Raw genomic sequence first — 16432 nt, forward strand, 5'->3', positions numbered from 1 at the left:
GACCTGCGCCATCTCCTTGCTGCTGACCTCATAGGCCTTCAAATGACACGTGCTGATGTCAGAGGGGGATGTCAGAGGGTCAGAGCAGAGGCGTGTTGGGGCAGGCGGACAGTGGGGACTTCTCCGGCACTCCAATCCTTTATTCTATGGCCTTTGTCACCATGTGGAGATGTTCCTGGTGGCTTTGCCAGGAACTGCTGCTAAAGAACTGGGCAGAAGGGAGGTGACTGTTTCTCAGGACAAGAAAGGAAATCTCTCGTCTCTCTCCTGAGCTGTGCTGTCTCCATGCTGCTGACATCATAAGCCTTCAGATGACACGTGCTGATGTCACAAAGGGATGCACTGCATCACCAGGATATCTTCACTGGAGCAGCGCCAGTGCCGGCACTTCCCTGCAAGGCCTGGTCCCTGCTGGGCACTGCTTGGGTGCTCCCCACCGCTGTCCTTCTGTGGCCAGGAGTGGGGGCAGCAGGCAGCAAGGTTGCACTGGGCGACCCTCGCTGACGGGCGGAGGAGCAGGGGCACCTTGCAGAGGAGCTGTGGTTGAGGAGCCAGGGCGGGCATCCCTTGTCGTGAGCTGAGGGCCAGCAGCAAGTGAGATGGAGGGTTGCTGGAGTGTGACCATCACCTCTGATCTGACTTCTGCATTCCCAGTGCTCCTGCAGCTCTCCCCCAAAGGTGAGGGTGTCAGGAGCCCCTTCCCAAGGGGTGTCCCAGGGGCTGTCAGCTGTCCCAAGCTGCAGGTCCTGGGCTGGGGGGTGGTGGTGGTGCTGCACAGAGCTGGTGGCTGCCACGAGAGCCCTGCCTGAGGGTCCCGCTGGGCTCAGGAGACGATGTGGCAGCCAGGACTCCTGGGTCCTGATGCCAGGGCTGTCCTGAGGCCCAGGGCTCCTCTGGCCATGGCTCAGACTTCTCCTGATGGGGGACAGTCCAGGGCCAGCTTTCCCTGAGAGCTGGTGCCTCTTTGGGATCTGGCTCTGGGAGGAAAGACCTCTGGTGTCCCAGAGACTGGCGTGGCCTGCAGGTCCCAAAGGCCTCTCAGGAATGTCCCAGGAGTGCCTGCATGGTGTTTTTCTGGGGTGCTTGTGTATGCCTGCATGTGTCATCGCCTGGGTGAGGTGCTTGCCAAGAGGTTGTGAGCTGGCTGGCCTGGAGCCTGACCTGTCTTTTCCTTGCTTTCCAGAGACTGAGGCTATCTGGGATGCTGTATCCAAGTACATCCTGGAAGAGCTGAAGCGGAGTAAGGTGGGCTGGTGTCCTGGGCCCTGCAGAGCAATCCCTGCCCGAGCACCGTGGCAGTGCTCTGAGACTGCCCGGGGTGCCCGGAGCAGCTTCTTGGCCAGCTGGGAGAGAAACCAAGGCCAGATGTGCTCTGCCTCTCAGGTGTTTGGCACACCCTAGGGCTTCACTCTTCCCTGCGGTCTGAGTGGGGAGGGCGAGCAGAGAGATGGGGGAATATCCTGGCTCCGTGCCTAGGACAGTTGCTGGCAGTCAGTCCCAGGCCTAATCCGTGTGCTGGAAACCTCCGGGCGCTTCTCTAGCCAAGGGATGTTGGCAAATCCTGTGAGGGGGGAGACGAAAGAAACAGAGGATGCGGCTCTTTTGCAAAGCTTTCCAAAGTGCCCCACCTTGCCCCATTGTCCCTCAGGAGTGGGCAGGGCACAGAGCAGTGTACCCCTGCTCTGACAGTCATCCCTTTTCCCGTCTCTCAAGAACTCCCTCATCGGCCTTTCTGTCTTTTCTGTGTGCAGGGCGTTCGGGTTGCGGGACTCGGGACCTTTGCTGTTGTCCAAGAGCAATTCCATGGCAAAGAAGAGCCGCTCTTGGTTCGAAGGCCTTTCTTCGAGCTAGACATCGACGAGTTGTGGCTGGAGGAGATCTACTGTCCCACTGAGCTCCTCCCTGGTGAGAAGGCAGCAGCCCCCCTCTTCCTGCCCCATGTCCGGAACGGTTTGTTCTCCCTGCTCTTTGGAAAGGCCCGGGAGAAGTAGAGGATTGTCTCCGACGGTCAGGGTACAGCTTGAGTTCCCCAAAAGAAACCGTGCCCCAGGAGCTCTTTCTCTTAGCGGCCCTTTCTCTGGGAACTTGTTCTGAATGTTGCAAGCAACTTGGGCTTGCTGTGGCACTGAGGATGTTGCTTCTCCTTGCAGATGGTGTCAAGATCGAGCCGCTGAACTACGTGCAGCTATCGCGAGCCACCTCCTTCCCACTGCACGTGGTGAAGAACTGTGTGCAAGAGACCATCCTGTTGTACTGCTTCCTCCTGAGGAGCAAGGAGCACGTCCCCTTTGCCTTCAGGGACATTGGTGTTCTGACGTGCAAAGATGGTTTCCTCTGCATGAACTTTTATCTGGACTGTGTCAAACGTCTGGAGAGCTCTGCGGACCTGGTCGCACTGCTCCACAGTGTAAGTTGGTGAGGTTTTGGGGGCTACTTCAATTTCTTTGGGAATCCTAGCAAAGGGTGAGGAATCCGACCGCTGTTGGCCAGCCTGGACATGGCAGGCCAGTCAAATGCCTTTCCCCACGCTTGCCCCCTTAGCTGCTTTCTCCATTAACAAAGAGAGTTTCTTCTGAGCATCTGGGCGCTTGCCCCTGCAAAAAGCCTGGCAGTGTTACTGTACAGCCTCCATATTCTGCCATGCAGCTCCTCCAGAGCAGAACAAAGGTTCATGGAAGAGGCTTTGGAGGAGGGCTTTGGAGAGAAGGCTTTCTTTTGGCTTGGGAGACAGGTTTGCTTCCTGTCAATGAGAGCCGTGAGAAAACCGCCTCAGAAACCCTCCAGCAGGTCTGTGTCTCTTTGCAGAGAATGTGGCCGGCACATCTGACCGCCTTCAGTGGAGAGACCACCGCTCGTGGGATCCCGATGTTCCCAAGGTGAGTGCGTTTCCTCCGCAGCCCTTGGCTGACCCAGCGGGAGGCTTCCCACCTCCTGCTTTGGAACGTGCGCGGCTGGGTCTCCACCTTCAGCACCCAGTCAGGGCTAAATCCCGGGGAGACTGGTTCCTGCTTAACTAATGCTGAGTTTCGGCTACGAGTGTCTTCACCTGGAGAGGAGGGGCATTGTGGTTGTGTTTCTTGTGCCCGTGCTGCCGCGATTCCCGTCAGAGAGAGTTGCCTGCATGTGGAGGGGAATTTAGGCTACCTTTTCTGGTGCTGCGGGAAGACTGACAACAAACCCCATGCATGGACATGACGGAAAAGGGATGCCATGCCTTGTGCGACACCAGGAGGATTACTGCCAGCAAGCTGCAACGGGAAGGAGGCCAGCCTTCTTCAAGCCCGTGTCATCGTTTGTTTTCCAGGTTTCATCTGACTGTGAGGAGAAGGCCAGAGGCCAAAGCTTCCACCACCTCACAGGAAGAAGCTGCAGGAGAGCGCAGGATGAGAAGAGGTAAGGGAACAGGTCCCTGCTGTCTGGAGGTGGTCCCTGTCCCGTGCTGGCTGACTTGAACCAGGTTAAAAGGCAGTGCCCACGCGGCTGCTCTGAAGAGCTTCCTCCTTTTCTAGTTTCAGAGTGCCATCCTGGCAAGCTGCTGCAGAGGAGGAAGAGGCTTTCCGTCCCCATCCTGACAAGCTGGGAGCCGGGCACAAGGCAGCAAGATCTGGAGAAGAAGCCGTCTACCAGGTGAGACCCCTGGGGGAAAGGAGGAAGGAGCCCCTTGCAGCCACACAGGAGAGATGTCCCCTTTGGACCCACCAGCCGCAGGGTGGCTCCTGACACACGTCCCAGCGGAGGCCGCTCTCTCAACGGATGGCAAGCGTGCAGCACGTTTGCCTGAGACTGGCACACCAGCTTCATTTTCCACCAGGGCCCCGATCCCTGGGGGAGCTGAATGCAGGGCCTTGTTGCAGAAGCTCTTCTCCCTTCAGGAGTCCCCCCACATTGCAGCAGAGTCCATCTTCTTGTCTGTGGGAGCAAATGTCCCCTGCCTCCATTCTAACATGTCTCACCGTGGCTTAGGATTGCCGTGGCCCCATCTCCCCTGCTGTTTCTTCCAGCCTAAGGAGCTGTGATACCAGATGGAAAAGTTTCTTTCAGGCATTTTTTTCAAATGCTATCCCAAACGTTGTGGCAGGCACAAGAGAGTGCTGAGGTAGGGAGATGGCATGACTGCCCTCCTTACCTGATGGTTTTCTCCGATGCTACTGGCTCCCCAGCGATAACCTGTTTTCCACCCGTAAGCGCACCGTGTTTCAGGGCCACAGAGGAGAAGCTGAAGTAAAGCCCGGGTGGGCCATAATGGTGTCTCTCGGCTCCTGTCCTTGCACAAGACACCGCTCCTCTCCTTCTTCCACCAAAAAGGGCCTGGATGCGGGCATCCCGAGCCTTCCTGAAGGCAGGTGGTGCCACAGCTTCGCGTTTGGCTCTCTCTGTCTCTGCTGAAGTGAACACGGCCAGTCCAATACGCCCGCTCGCTGCGGAACTGCCGTCTGCTGCAGAGGCTGACGCAGCTTGCGAGCGCGGACTGGAGACCGAATTCCCCTGGGCTCATGCAGCCTCCTCCTGGTGTCTGTTTGCAGCGTGCTCCCCCCGTGTCCAGGCAGCTCCCCCGGGATGAAGAGGACAGACAGGCAGGAAACAGCTCCTGAAGCCATGTCCACCACCACTGCGCTCCCTGCTCCTGAAGCCTCCAGGAGAGCGCTGCAGGTACCTGCTCTGCCTTGCTGCAATGACCGTGCTGTTTGGGCCTGTACAAAAGCCTCTGTGTGGAGCGATCCCGAGCAGGTCCCTTGGGATGCGTTCATTTTCACGTTTGTTACCTCCTTCATCTCTTCCTCAGGAGACGGAAGGTGGCGTCCCGCACACCTTCCCTGCCTCTTACTGCCTCCCGTGTTGCCATGAGCCACTTCATTTTGACCAGGGGCCATGGAAAAGGAACAAGGCCTTTCTGGGTCATTGATGGCAGAGGGCTTTGGTCACCGCGGGCTGTTCAGCTGTGTTTGTCACGAGTTGAGGAGCCTGGCCTAGCTTCAGGGCCCCTCGTCCTTGAGGGTCGAAGCACTGCTGACAGACCGGCTGAGGCGAGGGGGCAGGAGTGCGGGTTAGGCCTGAGGGACAGCTGAGACCAATCCTGTCTGCTGTTGTGTTTTTGTTTTTTTTTTTTTCCTCCAGGAGGTCTGGAACCTGTCTTCACAGTGGGACCAAACAGACTGCTCATGGCCCACGTACCAAAAGCTACAAGAACAAGCCCGGGCAGAAATGGCTGCATGGGAAGCCTGGTCTGATGGGGAGGACCAACAGATACCCCAGGTACCGGCAGTGATCAACAGCGCTGAGAACAGCAGCGATCCTCTCCGCCAGGGCTCCGAGGGCAGCAGGTCCCAGGGTGGTGGGAGCAGGACGGGCACCAGGCCGCAGGGCAGGGCTTTGCCTGCTCCTCCCTGTGAGGGAGAGGTTGTCAGCAGAAAGGGAGGGATAAAAGCAGCAGCCAGACGTGGGCTGGCAGCGCCGAGTCGCCTGGTTCCCAGGTCCTGTTGCAGGGCCCTTTCAAGAGGTCCTCTGGGAAACAGCACCTGTGTGTCCAGTCCTGTTTGATGAGAGTGTCTTCTCCTTGCAGCGATTCAACAGCCAACATGCTTGGACTCCCCGTCCTCCAGCCCAGCCCAGGAGCAAGGAGGTCAGGAGGAGGTGGAGGAAGGCTGAGAACCCTGCCCCAGCAGAGGATTTGGGAGCAGCAGCCAAGCTGGAGAGACTCCAGCCTGAGTAAGTGTGTGCCGGCTCCGTTCCCGTCCTGGGGCACTGGAGTAGCTGTTGAGTGATGTCAGGACATGTCCAGGAGCCTGGTCCCTGAGTCCTGGGCTTGCCTCTAACACCCTTTGATTCCTCCTAAAGCGGGCATGACCTTGGTTACCACCAAGGCCTAAAAATCAGGTTGGAAGGGTGGGTGCAGGTGGCACTGCATGGGTGCAGGGTCTGGATGACGGGAGAGGCAGAAGGGGTGTCTGAGAGAGGCTGAGGGATCCCTTTCTCCTGTTGTTGCAGCCGCCTTTCCCCACGAGCACGCCAAGTTTTGGAAAGGTTGGAGCCGCATCGCCATCAACAAAGCGTATTCAGAAATGTTGCGGAGGCAAACCGGCTGCGGCAAGAGCAGCAGCAGCAGCTCCCCTGGTAAGTATCTCCAAAAAGGGATGGTGCTTCCCGCTGCTGCAAGGCCCATCCTTCCCCTGGGGGCAGCACTGGGAGAAAGAGGGCACGTCTCCGACACCCCTCCCGAGACAGACGCGGGCTTTGGAGACTCTGGAGACTTTGGGACTGGAGCTCCCTGACACCTGATGGGGAGCGGCTGGGCACCCAGAACAGCCTTTCCCACGTGGGATGTGAAAGTCGTGTCTGGAAACAAAGGGGTCCCCTGGATGGCTGCCTCTCCCCTTTCCAAAGCCGAGAGTCTGTCCTTCCTTTGGAGAGCGCTGACGCCAGGACACCTTGCCCTGAGGGGGAATACCTGTGCAGAATACCCAGGGTCCTCCGCTCCACCTGACCCAGCCCCAGGCTGGTGAGCTGCACCCCTGGGGACCTTGTCGTGAGCTCGGGCACGAGGCATCTGTCTCACTTCACGGCAGCCTTGAAGCTTCCTGGGAAGCAGACCCCTACGTGCACGGCCCGAGCTAAGCCTGCAGTATTTCTCTGTGTTCAGCCTGTACACAACCTGCTCATCCTCTTTTTTCTTTTGACTCCCTAGCGCTAGATGCTGGTACCGCAGTGGAGGGGAAGGTGCTGGGAACGGTGCCGGCAGCAGCGGAGCTCTGAGCAAAGGGGCTGGGACGCTCCCCCGCTTTCCACCCCTGAATGGAAAATAAAGAGCACCGGGGCTCTTCCCAAACAGACTGCTTGTGTCACTTCATCCACCCTAGACCTGAGTACACATAAGCTGGATCTCTGCTTTGAAAGAGGAATGTGGGTTGAAAGGAGAGCTCTTTCCAAGGCTCCCATTGCTATGCCTGCGCTGTCTAAGTGTGGCTTCCCGTCATGATACTCATCGCTGCCAGTTGCGCGCATTTCCAGTGCAGAAGTCTGTGTCTCAGCCCACGTCCCCATAGCTCCCTCCTAGCTAGGGGAGCTCCGTGGCAGACCTGGAGGGGAGGCCCGTGGGGACGAGGAGCAGGCAGAGGCATGGGGAATCTGAGGGCATCTGAAAGGACTCTCAGGGCCAGGTCTGCGGGTGTGTATGTGCTTGTGAACCCCGAGAGTGCCGTGTATGCGCCTGCAGCAGTGACCTGCTGTCTCTGCCAGCCCCAGGGCCGGAGGGGACTCGGCTGTCTGTGTCCTGTGTGTGGGTGCTGTTGCAAGCAGCGCCTTGTCTGTGGTCGTCTGTGTGACCAGCTGTATCAGTGTCCTCCCTGGGTGTCCCTGGCACAGGTGCTCAGCTTCGTTACTGCTTGAACCTGCAAAGGGGAAACTGGCAGCCGTGTCCCTCAGCCTGGGTGGAGAGCTGGGGACCCTGGGCACTGGGCTGGGTTCCAGTGGCCGGGCAGGACCATGCTGGGTGGTATCGGTCTGTACTGGGCTCCAGAGCATCTGGGGTAGTCAGCAGGATCTGGTCAAGTTGTGTGTCTTGCTGAGATTGCGTGTACATAATGCTTATAATATGCTGGGGGACCGATCCTTTGCTTCTGTTCCCTTAGGGTTATATTTACAAGGAAACTAGAGCATTGTGTGGGCACCCAAATGGGACCTGTGCTAGTAAATTCTTGGGTTGATTGGAACAAGTGGATTGAAAAGATGTTTACAGAGCATGAGGAGACAAGTAAGAGGCACAGATGGCTCAAACTGCAGGCCTGGTGGCTGGTATTCAGCGTTTAGGGGCTGAAAAGAAATGCTCACCAAAGCACGTACAAGACCTCCTGTATCCTGATCACTTCCAGCTCTGGAGATGAGAAATGATAGTAGAGAGCTGGAAGAAAACTGACAGAATCAGGCAAAGGCTGAGCCTTCTACAGACCGAACTTTCCAAATGCCTGAAGAATCAGGTAGAGACGGGAAATGCACAGTTGCAAAGAAGTAGCCTTAACGTTCAGAGATTTAGACCTGGTGGAGCCGAGTAGCCCTATATCTACTCCAAATCTACTCCTTTTTAGTTTAAAACCACTAGTCCTTGTCCTATCACTACACCCCCTGAGAAAGAGTCCCTGCGCAGCTTTCTTGGAGGCCCCCTTTTGGTACTGGAAGGCTGCAATGAGGTCTGCCCAGAGCCTTCTCTTCTCTAGACTGAACAACTCTCCCAGCCTGTCTTCGTGGGACAACCCTCTGATCAGCCTCGTGGCCACACTTCTTTTGATGCAGCCCGCGATACGGCTGGCTTTCTTTTTTTTTATGGCATGTGCACATTGCCAGTTCATGCGGAGTCTCTCACCCACCAATGCTCCCAGGCCCTTCTCAGGGCTGCTCTCAACCCATTCTCCACCCAGCCTGGATTTGTGCTTAGGATTGCCCTGATCCAGGTGCAGGACCTTCCACTTGGCCTTGTTGAACCTCACGAGGTTTGCATTGGCCCAGCTCTCAAGCCTGTGCAGGTCCCCCTGGATGGCATCCCTTCCCTCCAGCATGTTGACCGTGCCACACAGCTTAGAGTCATCAGCAAACGTGCTGAGAGTGCACTCAATCTACCGTCCATGTCGCTGACAAATATATTAAATAATGCCGGCCCCATACTGACTCCTGAGGGACACGACTCATCACTGATCTCCACTTGGGCATGAAGCCGTTGACCACAACTCTCTGAGTGCAACCATCCAGCCAATTCCTTGCCCATGGAGTTGCTCATCCATCATATCCACGACTCTAATTTGGAGACAAGGATGTCATGCAGGACAGTGTCAAATGCCTTGCAGAAGTCCAGGTAGATGACGGCAGCTGCTCTTCCCCTATCCACCAGTGCTGTAACCCTGCTGTAGAAGGCCACCAGATTTTTCAGGCATGATCTGCCCTTACTGGAGCCACGCTGACTGTCACCAAGCACCTCTTTGTTTTCCACGTGCCTTGGAATAGTTCCCAGGAGGCTCTGCAGTACCTCATTCTCCCAGTCTGTTCCTTTGTATTCTGTGAATTGGCTAGTGTGGCTAGAGCACTTGACAGTGAAGACTGAAGCAAAAAAGTCATTGACTACCCCAGCCTCCTCCGTGTACCAGGTAACCAGGTCTCCCATTTCCTTCAGCAGAGGGCCCACGTTTTCCCTAGTCTTGCTTTTATCACCAATATACCTGTAGAAGCCCTTCCTGTTGCCCCTGACGCTCCTGACAAGAGTCAATTCTAGTGGGGCTTAGCTTTCTGAACTTGATCCCTGGCTGCTTGGTAAATGTTCCTGCATTCCTCCTAGGAGGCTCAAGGGAGACCTTATCGCCCCACTGCCCCACGCGTGGTCCCACAGCCATGCTGCCAAGGCACCGCACATGGCAGTGCACGATCAGGGCTGAGTCAAGCTCTTACTGACCGCACCAGGGACAATAGACATGGAAGACAGAATGCAATGCACAGGAAAAATTACACATAATAAGCAACCAAATAACAGTAGTTTTGTAGCCACGGCCACCCTCATGTCCAGTCTCCAAATGGGGTCCTGCTATCATTTGTCTTCAGTTGTTTGGTTAATTCTTGTAATTCCTGTATCTTCACGTGTACCAAGTGGGAATGATCACTCGGGTTCATATAAGACATACCTGCAAAGTCCTCGCAACCATGACCATGGACAAGTAACAAAAATCAATCCCAGCTCTATTTTGTAGCGTAGCATGCCTTATTAACATTTACGTCAAGCAGCAAGCCAGGTAGCGCAGCACTAGTGGCATCACTAAATTTACTTAGTCAGCACGCTAGGCGATTCAGGGTGGTTAACGCTCGAGCACTAGCCAAACTGGGTTCCGTACTATTCACCCACCATGACACTGAGTTGTTTTTCCCTGTATAGGTGAAAAATGCGCAGTAGGTCGCTGACAACGAGCCCAGGAGGCTCAATTCTTGGGATGGGAGGCTTGGTGTCTGCCCAGCTCTGGATAACCAACCATTCCAGGAGTCGCTCCAGGCCTCGCAGCGTGGCTCTCAGGCCATGGCTTGGTCACATAAGCGGGCTAGGCATTCCCGTCTCAGCAGCGCTCCGACCCGACAGATGCAAAAGGGGTGCTGCGGTGCAGCAAGTCTCAGGCACATAATATCCTGGCCTGTGGCATTAGCCATGGTCACCCATACGTTCTGTTGAGGCTGTGGGATGATCCACGCTGACCTGGAAAACAGCCGGGGGGGAGTGGGGGTGGGGTGATGGCAGGGGGGGGAACCATGGCCATGGGCCGCGGGGAAGCTGCAGCAGCCTTAAGGAGCACGCTGCGTCTGTCCCAGACGGTTCTCCCCACTCTCCTCTTCATCTGCAGCGCATGCCCTACTCCTCTCCCTCACCATGACGTGCTGAGGGTATGTTTGCCATTCCCTCGTGTACCACCTCTGCCTCCCGCATGGCAGACAGGGGGATGGTGCTGAGGCCTCCTCAAAGCACAGAGCCCCGTGGGATGTGCGGGGCTGCAATTCCCTCCGTATAACACATCCTACTTGGACAACAGCAGAGGCTGGCTGTTGTTCAGCCAAGTTCAGGTGCGGTGAGGGACTGCTGTATCCCAGGTGCCTTTGCTCCCATCTTTTTCTTGAAAAAGGCCCAGCCCCAGGACAGGTCTCAAACCCGCCCTCCCTGGAAGGGTTACAGCTGTGGCTGTACAAATATATACATCACTATACAGACAGAAAATGTGAATATTTCCACCAAGAAAGGCAGATAATACAGATATGATTGGCACAAATTTACCCATTCAAAGATGGAGCATTTCAGGGAATCTTTTTAACTCTGTTTTTTCTGCTCTAACAGGCAGGAGAGTTCGACAAGTCACAGATTTTCTCTGTGCCAGGAGTGAGGGGTGGCATGAACAGTCCTGGGCAGGGAGGGTTTTGTGGCATCAGGGCTCCACGCAGGACAGAAAATTGTCATTTTATTGCTGTAGGCCTGAGTATTACCTACTTGTTTTTAAAGCAGTTCAAACATTTCACCTCAATCAGCACATTACAGTCAGCTGAAATGACCGAACAATTCTAATACAATATAAGAGGTGTCCCATGACATCAAAATTATCATATTTCAGGATGCGTATTACAGCGAGAGAAAAATATTGATCTTCCCCTGTACTTGCGTTGCCAGAATTTCTCTTATGCACTGCACTTCATCTTCTCACTCTTTGAGGTATTTCCACCTGGCCTTATGAAACAGACCATGCTGGAAGTCACTTTTCCAGCAGAATGTGTGGACATGTGCAGTTTCCGTTGTTCTGCAGAGTTCCCCTCCACTTGCTCTTGCTCTTTGGTCATTCAGATACTTCTCATATACCCTGTTGCTTCTAGGGATTTCGGGGAGGTTGAGTTTGCCTGTGTTTCATCAGTCCCTCTCATCATCCCTGTAGCCAACTCTGTAGCTGTATTTCTCTTTTACCATTTCCTATCACTCTGTGTCAAAAATTACTTGTACAGTCATCCCTTGTGGATGGTGCACCTCATTGGAGGCAACTTGGAGTTGGCTCACTGTTGTGGGCTCTGGTTTCTGTTTGTTTCTTTTCCTTTTGTTGGTGTTTGTTTCTTTTATATATATATTTTTATAAATACTGAAAACAAAGACAGCCACACACCAAAATAACAACAAAAAACTGTGTGCAGACAGATGTCTGAGGAAAGGAGGCAGGAGTTAGTGCAAAAAAGCTGTCACATCCAGCTGCAGACTTCAGTGGAGAAGCCCTGTGTAAGGAAAAGTGATGCAAGTCCCAGGTGGCTGATGAGAGAAGTGGTGGAGATGGGGAGCTGAGCAGCAAGGTTGTCCATAGAGTCTGGGACTGCAGGGGGCTGTTTTTCCTACACATCCAGACCTCCTTAGGAGGCACATTGGATCCACGTCAACTAGAGAATGATTCTGTCACTTCTTATGAAAACTCAAGATTAATGGAAACTAATCTTAAATAAAGAAAATGCTTTCTGTAAAGTGCTCATAGAAAACTTCCTCTTTAACTGCACTCTTCAAACCTCACTAATTAACTGTACAAGTCTGGAAGACTGGATGAAAATGGCTGAATGGTAATGAGCCCCATGGTGCATTTGGTGCTGAGTCCATGAACCTCGGGTAGTGAGAGGAGAATGATGTAACTGCAGGAGAAGTTAAAGTCAGAAGGAGACTTTGAAGTGTGTGGGAGTATTAATGGGCCCCAGTGAGGGTCATTACTGACAAAGCCTCCCCATGGACTTGTTAGAGCAGACAATTGGAGGCCATGATTGCAGGTAGGCAAAGGCACTGGGCAGGAGACTGATGCTCAGTAAAGGCCTTGGTTTGTTTGGTGAAGCACAAAGGCCAAGCCTCGTCCACAGCCCCTGGGAAGGGAGGCCCTGACCCTCACCCACGGCTCAGGGCTCTTCCTGGGGCAGTGGGATGTGGGGTGTGTGATGCTGTGTGAAGGACAATGCTATGACACCTCCTGGCCTCCCCACTGGGTTGCAAGGAGGCAACAAGGCCCCAGTGTCATGAGCACAACATGTCTCCTCATGAGCCTCAGTAGCAGAGACAACTGCCATCGGCAGGGGGACAAAGCCCTTGGTTCTGCTGGGGCCTTCCAGCCTTGCCAGTGCTCTCGGTCTTCACCACCATAGGTCCTGCCCTGTCCTATCCCTTCCCCCTTTTCCCTGCAGGCTGTAGGCACCCACCTCACTTCTCCACCTTGCTCTAATACTTGCGTTTCCTTATTTCCACTGACGTCTGTGTAGTGGGTTTACATGGCGAGGTTTTTGTAGCAGAGGACTGCAGGGATTGCTTCTGTGACAAGAATGCAGAAGCTGCCCCATGGTAGATAAGGGCCAATTTCAGCTGGCTCCAAAGGGACCCACCGCTGGGCAGATCAGAGCCAAAAAACGATGTTGTTCGCACCTCTGTGAGAGCAGATTTAAGAAAAGGGGTAAAACAAAACAACAACAAAACCCTGCTGCACAACAGCAGTTTGGGAGAGAGAGGAGTGAGACCCAGCCCTGCAGACCCCAATGTCAGATCAAGCATCAGGGACTGACCACAGCCCCCATTTCCCATTCCCCTGCACTGTTTGGGGGATAGAGGTAGAAGAGGGTGGATTGTTGGAAGGTGCTTTTTAGTTTTCTTTTAGTTTCTCACTGCCCTAGCCTGTTAGTAATAGGTAAGAAATTATATTAATCTCCCTATGCTGAGTCTGTTTTGCCCATGGCAGTAATTGCTGCGATATCCCTGTCCTTATCTCAACCCTTGAGCCCTTTTCATCGTATTTTCTCCCCCTTTCCCTTTGAGGAGGGGGAGTGAGAGAGCGGCTGTGGTGGAGTTCAGCTGCCCAGCTGGGTAAAACCACCACACCTGCTCTAGCTGACTCTGCTTGATCAGGGAGATTGGACAACACAGTCTCCAAGGTTCCCCTTCCAACCTCAGCTATAGTAAGAATCTGTGAATATGTGATTACTCATTCAGCACGGATCCTCTCAGTCCTTTAGAGTATCACTTGGAAAACAGCTTTAAAAACAAACAAATAGACAAACAAGAAAGAAAAACCATACAAAACCAACCAACCAAAACCACCCCCAAGCTCCCAAAAGAACTACAAAGGCCATTAGGTTATTGTGGGTTTGGAGAATGTCTCAAAAACTTGTCTATAAGATATGAAATCACTTAAGAGTACTTTAAGTTAGTCACAAATTACTTAAGATTGAACCATTCCTTTTATTTTATTATTATTATTTTTTTAATGTAATATCTTTACCACCTCGCTGAGCATTTCTAGTTTGGATTATTTCTGCAGTAATTTTGGTACTTGAAGCCACTGTATCTTTGGAGTTTGGTCTTTTTATTTATTAATGGAGATATTTTTCTCTTCTTGGCAGCTATGCTTTCAGAGCTCCTGTCTGTTTTTCATCTCAGGATTAGTTTGTGTAGCAAGGCAGGCTGTGTTAGTGATGTTGTTTTCACAGCTCAGAGTTCTTCCAGTAGGATATTCAGTTTCTCCAGCTCTTTTCCTTGTCTCTTTAACACTTTCTTCTTTTTCTCCATTTACTTCTTGAGAGTCCCCCATCTGCTCTGCATCAGGCACAACATTCACTCCAAAGGCTAAGCATTATATTGATGGAGGTGTTCGTATCCAGTAGAATAAAGTTGCCTTATTTTTTTTTTCCCCACTCTAATCCTGCATTTAAGAAAGTAAAAGCAAGATATGGTCTCCAACAGTCTGTCAGAAAAAGTGAAGAGACTTGAACAAAAATGTCCTGGGGAGATTTTTCCAGGAGTGACTCATGGTTTGGACTATGGTCCATACTCATGGTTTTCCCACCTGCTTAGTCACCCCCAGGAGCTTGCACAAAGCACGTTTCAAGGCTTCCTTCATCTGCTCATTCCTTAGACTGAATATGAAAGGGTTTAAAAGAGGTGTGACAATGCTGGAGAGAACGGAGAGGATTTTGTTGAGGTGCACAGAGTTCATCTGGGGTGGCCTGAGATAGATAAAGATGGAGATACCAAAGCCCAGGGAAACCACAATGAAATGTGAAGCACAAGTGGCAGATGCTTTCTGTCTGCCCTGGTTAGATGGGATCCAGAGTATGGTTGAAATGATCCAGACGTAGGATGCTGCAGTCAGTGCCAGGGAACCAAGGAGCAGGACCAAAGACACCACCAAATCATTCAGCTCGACAAACCAAACATCTGTACAAGCGAGGTGCAGGAGAGGCGCGCTGTCACAGAAGTAGTGGTCAATGACATTGGGACCACAGTAGGGCAGCCTGGCTCTGAGGACCACTGATGGCAGGATCATGACCAAGCCACCCACCCACGCAGAGAGAACGAGCTGGTTGCACACCCTTGCTGTCATGATGGTGGGATACCTCAGGGGGTGGCATATTGCCACATACCGGTCGTAGGACATGATGGCAAAGAGGATGAACTCGGCTGCAACAAGGAAGAAGTAAAAGTAGAGCTGGCTAAAGCAGCCCGCAAAGGAGATGGTTTTCTTCTCTGATAGAACATTTGCCAGCATTTTCGGCACCACAGTGGAGGTTGTGGAGATCTCAATGAAGGAGAAATTACTGAGGAAGTAGTACATGGGAGAATGGAGATTGCAGTCTACATATACAAGTACAATGATAAGAGCATTTGCCAGGACAGTGACTAAATAAACAAGCAGGAACACCACGAAGAAGACAATCTCTACCTCAAGGCTGTTAGGAAATCCCACCAGGATGAACTCTGTCACAGTTGTGGTATTCCCCATTGTTCCCCACACGTCCTCTGTCAGCTCTTCGAAAATTCAGTTGAGTCATTTTAAATAAAGATCTTTTCTTAACAGTCACGTCTCCATTCCTCCCCATTTAGCAGTCACCGATACTTGTTACAGCTTTTCGCTTAAAAAGGACTGAGCAGACAAGTCCTTGCTGCCAAGCTGCTTCAGTGTCTCTGTTACCGTCAGTCAAAATTACCATCAAACATCAACATATGACTAGTTATTTTCACCCCGCATTTCCTACAGCTGTATTTTCGGTTACGCATGCTCAAAGTGGCAAAATATTGCATTTGCAAGGGAAATGCCCTTGCTTAGACATTGGTTGCTTCATGATTGCCTTCATCACGAAGGACATCCTACGTATTTAGTTTGGGTGCCTTCCTGAAAGCTGTTGTGCCTGAATTCCCGATGAGAGGTTCCGTTCTGGAAACCGAGGGGCAAAATACAGAGACAGACTGAGAGAGAGAGGAAAAGACGATCCCGCGTTCCTGGTTTCTGTTGTAACAGCAGCAGAACTCACTCTTTAGCTGAGTTACTTATTGCACAGCACCCAGCATGAGAAACACGGAGGAGCAAATGCAGGTGCAGGGTGATGGGGCTTGGAGTATCAGAATAAAAAGGGGCTCACACTCTCATTGCCAATATAACCGTGGCTCTCCTTCAGGTCTGACAAGCTGTACTCCATCCTGTGAGAATGGAGCAATGTTTTCTACGGTCTGCGTAAGCCCTGGCTGCAGATTCCTGTGGGAATTAGATTAGTCATGGCAAAAAAGCCTAAACGATTAATGTTTGAAGCCTCTCAGGGAAGGAAGCCCCAAAAGTAATGTTCAGGAGTGGGGCAGAAGTGATTATATCATTATTTTTTTTCTCTGTTTCGTGAAGAGGACACATTTCACAATGGGACAAGAATACTTGATAGACTGTCTGAGAAATTCCAAAGGAAATGATAAAATAATTCCCCTCTTCACAAACATTTGCACACATCCTTCAGAGATACAACGGCAATGGGCAGATTCCAACCACTTTGTCCAAGGGACTTTGCAGGGTGAATGTCTTGTTTTTTTAACTAGCACAAAAGTGCACACTCACGGGGAATTCCAGGGTCCAGTTCATCTTCCTGGTTTAGGACAGAGCTAGCT

At 52.5% G+C, this 16432-nt stretch overlaps 2 protein-coding genes across 2 annotated transcripts; one reads left to right on the forward strand and one right to left on the reverse strand.

The window, feature by feature from the left end:
• On the forward strand, positions 1 to 7126 carry LOC136787282 (coiled-coil domain-containing protein 81-like). Its single transcript, XM_066984434.1, has 12 exons — positions 1 to 678; positions 1184 to 1245; positions 1752 to 1905; positions 2151 to 2407; positions 2806 to 2876; positions 3305 to 3393; positions 3510 to 3627; positions 4524 to 4650; positions 5116 to 5253; positions 5561 to 5706; positions 5986 to 6111; positions 6683 to 7126. The coding sequence occupies exons 1-12, from the start codon at positions 600 to 602 to the stop codon at positions 6798 to 6800; spliced, it is 1485 nt and encodes a 494-aa protein (XP_066840535.1). The 5' UTR covers positions 1 to 599; the 3' UTR covers positions 6801 to 7126.
• Positions 7127 to 11959: 4833 nt separating this feature from the next.
• Positions 11960 to 16432, reverse strand: LOC136787300 (olfactory receptor 6M1-like). The gene has a single exon (XM_066984459.1). The coding sequence runs from the start codon at positions 15282 to 15284 to the stop codon at positions 14334 to 14336; it is 951 nt and encodes a 316-aa protein (XP_066840560.1). The 5' UTR covers positions 15285 to 16432; the 3' UTR covers positions 11960 to 14333.

The sequence above is a fragment of the Anser cygnoides genome, chromosome 28 (assembly GCF_040182565.1).
Source record: "Anser cygnoides isolate HZ-2024a breed goose chromosome 28, Taihu_goose_T2T_genome, whole genome shotgun sequence".
NCBI lineage: Eukaryota > Metazoa > Chordata > Aves > Anseriformes > Anatidae > Anser > Anser cygnoides.

Bases quoted from the DNA above. Each gene is read 5' to 3' on its own strand.
- LOC136787300 (XM_066984459.1), bottom strand. From the start codon at position 15,284: ATGGGGAATACCACAACTGTGACAGAGTTCATCCTGGTGGGATTTCCT.
- LOC136787282 (XM_066984434.1), top strand. From the start codon at position 600: ATGGAGGGTTGCTGGAGTGTGACCATCACCTCTGATCTGACTTCTGCA. The intron at 3,394-3,509 runs GTAAGGGAACAG...CTCCTTTTCTAG, and splicing joins AGAGCGCAGGATGAGAAGAG to TTTCAGAGTGCCATCCTGGC. The intron at 5,707-5,985 runs GTAAGTGTGTGC...CTGTTGTTGCAG, and splicing joins CTGGAGAGACTCCAGCCTGA to CCGCCTTTCCCCACGAGCAC.